This window comes from Salarias fasciatus, chromosome 18, assembly GCF_902148845.1.
Source record: "Salarias fasciatus chromosome 18, fSalaFa1.1, whole genome shotgun sequence".
Taxonomy (NCBI): domain Eukaryota; kingdom Metazoa; phylum Chordata; class Actinopteri; order Blenniiformes; family Blenniidae; genus Salarias; species Salarias fasciatus.
In genome coordinates this window covers 5,670,470-5,679,207 of record NC_043762.1, presented here as the reverse complement: position 1 = coordinate 5,679,207, position 8,738 = coordinate 5,670,470, and the positions used below count along the sequence as shown (strand labels likewise).

At 47.9% G+C, this 8,738-nt stretch overlaps 1 protein-coding gene across 1 annotated transcript; it reads left to right on the top strand.

The window, feature by feature from the left end:
• Positions 1-922: 922 nt before the first annotated feature.
• On the top strand, positions 923-8,383 carry tmie (transmembrane inner ear). Its single transcript, XM_030115001.1, has 4 exons — positions 923-1,077; positions 5,522-5,639; positions 6,992-7,141; positions 8,085-8,383. The coding sequence occupies exons 1-4, from the start codon at positions 991-993 to the stop codon at positions 8,381-8,383; spliced, it is 654 nt and encodes a 217-aa protein (XP_029970861.1). The 5' UTR covers positions 923-990.
• The last annotated feature ends 355 nt before the right edge of the window (positions 8,384-8,738 follow it).

Genomic DNA, 8,738 nt, shown 5'->3' with positions numbered 1-8,738 from the left:
AGGCTAACTACTAGGCTAACTGTAAAGCTAACAGTTAGGATAATTGTAAGGCTAACTGTTTGGCTAAATGTAAAGCTAAGTGCTAGGATAACAGCCAGGCTAACTGTAAAGTGAAGTACTATTCCAACTGCTAGGCTAACTGTAAAGCTCAGTGCTGGCTAGTCCAGCTGTAAAGCGTTTTCCACCTGGTTTTAGTCGATCTACGTCAGCAGGAGGAGCAGAATGAAACAGTGGAACACGCTTCATGTCTTACAATCTGATTTTTTCAACTCGTGAGCTCTGAAGAATATGTTGCATTGAGTGAAAAAACAACCTGGAGCAACTTCATGGAGTAACATTTTGGTGTTTTGTTTTTTGCCATGCTGTCCAGAGCTGTTGTGGAAACTGAAACAAGACGTAGATGTTGCGGCGATGGTTTACTTTGGTTTACGTCGTTTGGACGTTATCATGGTAACACAAACATGAATGATTGCTCATTAAAGGAGCGGTTTGGCAGTGTTGAGGTCATAAAGACGTCTCCTGTGCCGGCCGAGCTGCCTCCCCTCCCCCCGCTGGGTCACCACCGGCCGGCTGTAACCCACACCAGAGCTTTAATTAATTAATGCCGGCTGACTGCACGGCTGCAGCCTCCAGAGCAGAGGGGATGGGCGGAGACCTGCAGCAGGACCGCCGCCGCCGCTCCGCACTTCCAGGACGCCGCGCTCCCGTCCCGTAAACACCGTCACCACAGCAGGAGGAGGCAGGAGACAGGAGGAGGAGGCAGGAGGGAGGACACAAGAGGAGACAGGAGGAGGCAGGAGGAGGAGGCAGGAGGGAGGACACAAGAGGAGACGGGAGGCGGCAGGAGGAGGAAGCAGGAGGAGGAGACAGAAGGAAGCAGGAGGAGGAGACAGGAGGCAGGAGGAGGAGAGAGGAGGCAGGAGAAGACAGGAGGAGGAGGCAGGCGGCAGCAGGCAGCAGGAGGAGAAAGGAGGTGCAGAAGAGGAGACGATGGGATGTCCACCTCAGCTCCTGCTGCTGGGAGCCCTGCTACTGTCTCACTGCTGCTCCGTCTTCTCACAGATCCCCGACCCGGAGGTAAGATCCATCCCACACATCAGCTCCATCACCTCCGTCAGCTCCGTCAGCTTCTCAGGTCATTACAGGCAGAACCTCCAGCAGATGATTTACGGCCTTTGTTCAACGTTGTTTACCTCCTGAGCTGAGAAGGAAACATTCAGGAAGAGAGCCAGGGTGCTGCTGTTTCTGAGAGTACTCGTCCATCCATCCATCCATCTGTCCGTTCATTCATCCATTCATCTATTCATCTATCTGTCCATTCCTTGAAGCGGCAGGCAGTTCCTGTTAAACAGACATGAGGGGAGAATGAAGTCTTGTGATTCCTGCAGAACGTTCCATACGGACGCAGGCTGCAGCTTTTCTCTCTTAAACTTCAGGAAGTCTGTTTTCTGTGACTCTGCAGAAGGAAAAGCTTCAGTCACTGAAACCTGGAAAGAGGACGTGAACTCACACATTTTGAGCAACAGAACCTCATTCTGCTCAGAATGTAACAGTGCTGATTCACAGACGGGATCACAGGCGTAGTGGAGGATTTCACCTGGAGGACTTTCAGTGTGAAGGTGAATGAATGTATCTTTTCTGTGATCGTGTGGTCCCTAAAAGTCGAAGTGAGATGAGACGATAATCATGGTCGCCTCTCAGCCTAATTCCCGGCATGAAGCCATCACAATCCAAAAGGATAAACAACGAGATAGAAGATGATGAAGAGCAACAGCTGGACAGTGTTGAAAAGAAAGCTTGACGAGGCTGGTTGACCTCGGTGCTGGCTGAAGTACCACCTGATGAACCATGCGCTGTGTGATACCTGATGGTACAGCAGCCACCTCGAAAGGAAATACGTCACAAAACAGCATCTGTTCATCCACCCAACCTCTACTGCTTATCCTGGACCGGGTCACAGGGGCAGCAGTCTAACCAGGGATGGCCAGACCTCCCTGTCCCCAGACTTCTTGTGTGCAGACTTCCTGTCCACAGACCTTCCTGTCTCCAGACACTTAATTCAGCTCTTCAAAGAGATAGATGGCCGATCCACCTCAGCTGACTGAGGAGCAGTGGCTCTACTCTGAACTCCTCCCTGGTGACGTAGCTCCTCTCTCTATTTCTAAGGGAGCGCCTAGCCACCCTACAGAGGAAGCTCATTTCAGCCGCTGGTGTCCAGATCTTGTCCTTTGGGTCCTGACCCAGAGCTTATGACCATAGGTAAGGGTAGGAAAATAGATTGACCGGTAAATCCAGACTGCATCCTTTCAGCTTATCTCCTTCTTCACCACGATGGACCGATATAATGACTGCACCACTGCAGCCGCTGCACTGATGCGCCTGTCAATCTCACCTCCATCCTCTCATGAACAAAACCCCAAGACACCTGAAGTCCCCCACCTGGGCCAGGTGTCTCCACCGACAGGGAGAAGGCTGAAGGCCTTTTTCCACTTCCTGGCCTCCATTTGGAGGTGCTGATCTTCATAAATGGTAAACGTTCACACTTATACAGTGCTTTCTACACTGTCGACCACATTCACACACCAGTGAGACGTCTACCAAGCAAGGCGCTCAATCCATCCACCGACAGCCCAAGGACACCTCTACATGCGGATAGGGAGAGACGGGAATCAAACCAACAACATCCCAATCGTGAGAGGATCCCTCTGCTAACATACACAGCCGCCCTGTTACTTCTCACTCACCTGCACACCACCCCAGTGCATGCTGGTCCAGGTTCTGAGAAGCCAACAGGACAGCATCATCTTCAAAACCAGAGATGGGATCCTGTGGTCCCTGAACCTGACCCCATCCAGCCACTAGTCCCCAAACTGGACCCCCTCCAACCCCTGGTAACTGGACCCCTTTGGCCCCTGGTCCCTGATCCCAATCCCCTTTGGCCCCTGGTCTTTGGACCCCACCAGGGCCATAAAGCCCCAGACAACATAGCTCCTGGGATCATGAAGGTGCTCAAACTCCTCCAACCATGATAAGGTGGCAGATCAGCGGGGGGGGGGGGGGGGGGGGGGGGGGGGGGGGGGGGGGGGTAAAAACAGTAAAAACAGTAAAAATCTAGTTTAATCTGCACAAAACTGTATTCTTTAAGTGATGCTTGAAGGCGTTTTTTAATTTAGCTGGTGAAGAATTTTAGTGGCAGGTAAATTTTTGGAGGTGACGACCAATGGCAGAAGAGGGTCAACGACCCAGGTTAGACATGGTTAAAGGAAAAGGACGGTTTAAACAGTTTTCACGTTGTTTATAGAATGAAGTAGAACAATATACTCACCCAGAAGGCTTTTCTGATCCGAACAGTGCTTCAGGAGAAATTTAGGTCCAAAATTGAGCAGCGGACATCGGTATACGTCTAGCAGACGGGGCATGGGTAACGCCGCTCCTTAAACGGCTTAATTATCCAAAAACTCATTAGTTTCACCAGTACTTCATCATGGTCCGCTCACGCCTCTCCTCCACGACAGCCCGGTGTGGCGAGAAAAATGTTGTAGTGGTTTTGTTGACCTCTGAACTGAAAGCTTTGTTTACAGCTGCTGCGCACATGCGCAGTACGGCTCATTGTTTCCCGGGCAACCGGAGGCTACACAACAACTTTTTTTCTTCCAGTTTAGTGCAAAGTGGACGCATATCTATTGGACGAAGATGTGGTGGACGAGAACTTTGAATATGAAGGGTGTCCTGACAGTTTCGAGCCAGAGTATACAGATGAAGAGCTCATTGAAAGGCGAGCGCAGAGGCAAAGAGAACGGATGGCCAGAGCCGGACTGCGCATGCATTCTATAAACAACGTGAAAGCTGTTTAAACCGTACTTTTCCTTTAACAGTCACTGTAATAACAGTCCAATTTGGTGGTCTGTCCATGTTCTCTCATTGTTAAAGTTAGAGTCCCGCTCTCTTTTCTGCATAGGGTCTTGGGAGACATGCTCACCCGGTTGGGTGTTCATTCCGTCTCTCTTCCTGTCTGTCTGTCCCCCTGTCAGTCCCAGCAATATCATGTATCAGTATTCAAACTCGATAAAATAAAGTAAGAAACCATGTCATCAAGAGGAGCTTTATACTTTAAACTCATCTTGAAAGAGCAAATCTGTTGGGAACATAATAGCAGCCAGACCAACATTCTGCTGCTTCCGTGCTTTACAGGACAGGTTAAAAAAAAAAAAAAAAAAAAAAAGATTTCAGCATTTCCCCCATTTCCATGGAAACACAATTCATTTTGGAGACGCTGTTCTGTAAAGGGAAAATGTTTCTGAAAAGATGTTTTCACGTGAAAGGCGGTGAAAACGAGGCCTAGTTCTGCTTCGATGGAACCTCCACATCGTTTCAGGGAGGTGTAACAAACGCTACGAGGTGAAAGTGAAGAACCAACGGAGGTCACTCCGTTTGTTCCAACTGGATGGAAAGTGACAGAAAAGACTTGAGAAAAGCCTTTTTTAGAATCTCTGCTGCAAACTTTAGTCTAGTTCTACATGTTCTTCTCCTCCAAATAAGAACTGCACAAAACAAAAAATAAAAAAACAGAGCAAAGTGGAAGCAAGGCACACCAGAGATGACGGGAACATTTCCTGCTACCTGAAGGATTTGTCATGTAAAAATATGTTTCCACGCCACATCATGTGGTTCACCTGCTTTTGTTTGTCACTTTCAGTATTTGTGTTGGTGTTCTCAGAAACTAAACGATTTTTGATTCTCTGATGGACCGTTTGATCCTTTCCACAAAAAACACAAAACAAGCAGGTATTGTGTTTCCAAACAGGCTGCTGTCATTAGAGCAGCTGATCAATACGAGGATGTGGAGCAGCTCCCGGGGGGGGGTTCGAGGCTCTGCTGCCTTCAGCAGCCTCGTCGCACATTCATCACAAACACAGATTTGATCCGGTCTGCAGAGAGCAAGGCGCTTTTACACAACAAACACTGAGAGCCGTCATTCTGCTTCACTCCCACCGGTCTCACGGCTCTCAGACTTTCTCGTCGCAGGATGAAGATTAGAAACGGCACTATCAGTGGTTAGCGTTCCACCCTACAGCACCCATCCTTCCTGCTGTTACTGAAAAACCATCAACACTTCAGAAAGCAACCCAAACAAAACATCTCCACCCAGACGGGAATATGAGCCGATTCCCCCTGAAATGTCCCTACTGGAAACAGAGCCTTTCATATGGGGGAGCAGCGATAAAGAGTGGATTAATTATGCAGTGACTGAAGAACGGCCATATCTGCTCAACCGAATGATTGCGCTGTTCCGTCTGTCACAGAGTCTAACAGTAAAAGGAAGAAATGTTCATAATATCAGCATATAAAGAAAGAACTGTGTGTGTGTGTGTGTGTGTGTGTTTCTGGTTCCCACTGCCCGTCAGATTTTCTTTTTTAAACTTTGGGAAAAATGTCATATTTGATAGATGGTGTTGAAAATTCACTGATTTGTTTCGGACTTTCTAGATGAAAACGGTGTTTTGTTGTTGGCTTCTTGCAGCTTATGCCCACAGACCCTCCAAAGAAGCCCGACCCGGTTACCTCGGAGACAGTGGTGTTCTGGGGGCTTCGTCTGTGGCAGGTCATCGGCATCTTCTCGGTGTTCGTGTTGGCCGTGGGTCAGTAACCCCCCCTTCATCCTGATTGGCTGTGGCGACACTCCAGCTTCAGGTTGACTGCGTCTGAACAGCAGAGAGAATCCAACAGTTAGCTCTCACTGCAGCTCTGACAGTTGTAAAATGACCTGATTCAACACAGTACTTTCATTACAAATGATTCCACGTGAGCAACAGGAAACTTTAAGGAAAACTGGCAGACTTCTGCTCTGACTGGAGATCAGAGGATAGAATGAGAGAAAAGAAAAGACAGCCACCGAAGGACTGACCGACTGACCAACCAACAACCCAACAAAGTGACTGAACCACGCAGAACAACGAAACACACTGACAGACTGACCGACCCAAACCCACCAACGAACATTCCATCTGATTGGCCAACCATTCACCTGATTGACTAACTTACAGAATGACTGAGCGACCAGTCAACAAACAAACATATTGGTCGACTGATGTAAATCCCCAACCAACCCACACACTGACAAACAGGCTAACCGACTGACTGACCGACCTACTAACCAATAAACCAATCAAGTAAACTGATCGACTGACTTACCGCCCCAAACCCACCAACCAACCAACCAACACAATGACCAGCCAACTGATCTACCAACCGACCGAATCAAACCCACCAACCAACAAACTGACTGACTGACCAACCAACCAAGCAACCAACAAGCCAACAAATTCACTCATTGAGCAACCATCCAAAGAACTGACCAATGAACCAACCAACCAACAAGTCAACAAATTGACCGACTGACAGATCAACTGACTGACCGACATACCAAACAAACCAACCAACAAACTGATTGACTGACAGACCAACCGACCAACCAACCAAAAACCACCAACCAAGCAACGGACACATTGACTGACCAACTGATTGACCAACCAGCTCCCTGACCGACCCACCCAACCATCTATCAAACCAAATATACAGATCAACTTGCAGACCAAGTGACCCAGATGCACAAACTTATCAACACACTGATCAACAGACCGACTGACCCTAACCCACCAGCCAACCAACACACTAACCAACTGAATTAAACCCCACCAACCAACAGACTGACTGACTGACCAACCAACCAAGACACTGGCCAATCTTCTGACCGACTGACCAACCTAAAAGCAAAACAAACAAACAAACAAACAAACAAAAAAAGATTGGCAAACTAATGGGACAGGAGAGAGCCAAGACTGAATGGACAGCACAGAGTACAGAAAGCGCAGAGAAGCAGAAGGAGTGAATCTAGCAGTTTAAACAGTAGAAACTAGATGGAGTCAGTGTGTAAACTATCTAGTAACTGTGTGACAATCTGTTAATCTGTGTAATCCTCTGGTCCTCGCAGTCATCACTCTCTGCTGCATCTTCAAATGTCGAATCCCAAGAACCAAGAAGGAGATCGAAGCTCGTCACATTCAGAGACAAGCCGCCAAGAAATACGCCAACACGCTGGAGACGGTGCCGCCACTTAGCGAGCTCACCGAGATCCCCGGATGTAAGTCACTGGCCACTGGCCACTGGCCCCCCCCATCTTCATCACTGAGACACACCCTCATCTTCATCACTGAGACACACCCTCATCTTCATCACTGAGTTAAGCCTAAACATGTTTCTATTTCTCCTCTTCCTCCTCCTCCTTCTCTCCTTCCTCTTTCTCCTCTTCCTCCTCCAGCTGATACTCCTGCTGTCCACACAGTGAGTGATCAGGTCCAGAGTCAAAGAGGAGCAGAGGAGGTGTCAGACCTGCTCCTCCTGGAGGAGTCTTGATTGTTGCTCCTTCTCCTCCTTCCAGTTTGCTGACTCTTTCTGTTTGTGAGTTTTCCTCCATGTTTCCCTTCTTTGGTTTTAAGATGAACTGCAACTTATTGAGAAGATTAAAACCTTTTCACATCAGACTTTCTCACAACTCCTCAGACCTCCTCACTGCTCCTCAGACACCTCCTGATGTTTTCTGTTTCTTGTTTTTACATGTAATGTCTCGTGTGTTTGTCTTCAACCTGTTTGCATGAAGCACCTGAATAAACTTGCTGTCTGACCTTTGAATGAAGTGTCCTCGGTCTTCCTCACCTGCTCCTCCTCCTCCTCCAGATTGACATGAGAAACAGACATTCACATGGACACATCAGCACCTCCCACTTTCAATTTGCTCCACTACTGTTCACTCTTCACACCACAGCCGCCAATCCCAGTGTGTCAGAGACGATCCTCTCAGGAAGTCTGATAATGAGCCCATCGTTACTGTCAGGGGTGTAGAAACCCTGCAGGAAGAGGAGTGCCCCTCCTCCACCCTCCTCCACCCCTGATTTAATCTGTTTCACTGGTGTTTAAAGAAAATCATCAAATCTGTAAATGTAAAAACAGAAAAAAGGAAGGAATCCTGTTTGATTACCTGTGGTTCTGTGATGAACCTTCCAAACTCTTCACTGTTTTCTCTGCAGCTGCCAAACCTGAAGAAAAGGAGGAGGTGTCCACCGTCTCCGGGAAGGTGGAGGCCGAAAAAGGAGAGAAGAGCAAAGAGGGCAAGAAAGAGGGCAAAAAGGAAGGCAAAGGTGCCAAAGAGGGGAAAGGGGAAGAAAAGGAGCCTTCAACAAAGAAGAAGGGAGAAAAAGGGGAAAAGGGAGAGAAAGGAGAGAGAGGAGGATCCACAAAGGAGGCCGGGGGAGGAAAAGGGAAGAAAGCTGCTGCAGAGAAAGGAGAGAAAGGAGGCAAAGGAGGAGCCAAAAAAGCTCCAAAGTGAGAATATTTGACAATGCTGACACACTTTTCTAAACATTTGTACCTTCATTATGAAAATAAAGTTTTTTTTTCTCAGATTTCTTATTGTTTATTGATGAAAAGCAGAAGAAACGATCAAACATTTACACCAAAAGCTGCAACGTGCCGACATCACAACGACCGAGACACACGAACGCACCGCGGCTGTACATAAATTAAAGCACAAGAAACACAACACTGTTACAAAGACAACGCCATGGAGCAGAATACATTCAGAACCAGACAACAGCCAATCAAAGTTCTCAGACCGAGAGTCGTGTGACAGAATCACAACACCAGGCATGCTGTTCACACCTTCATATTGTTCCTCCCTCTAC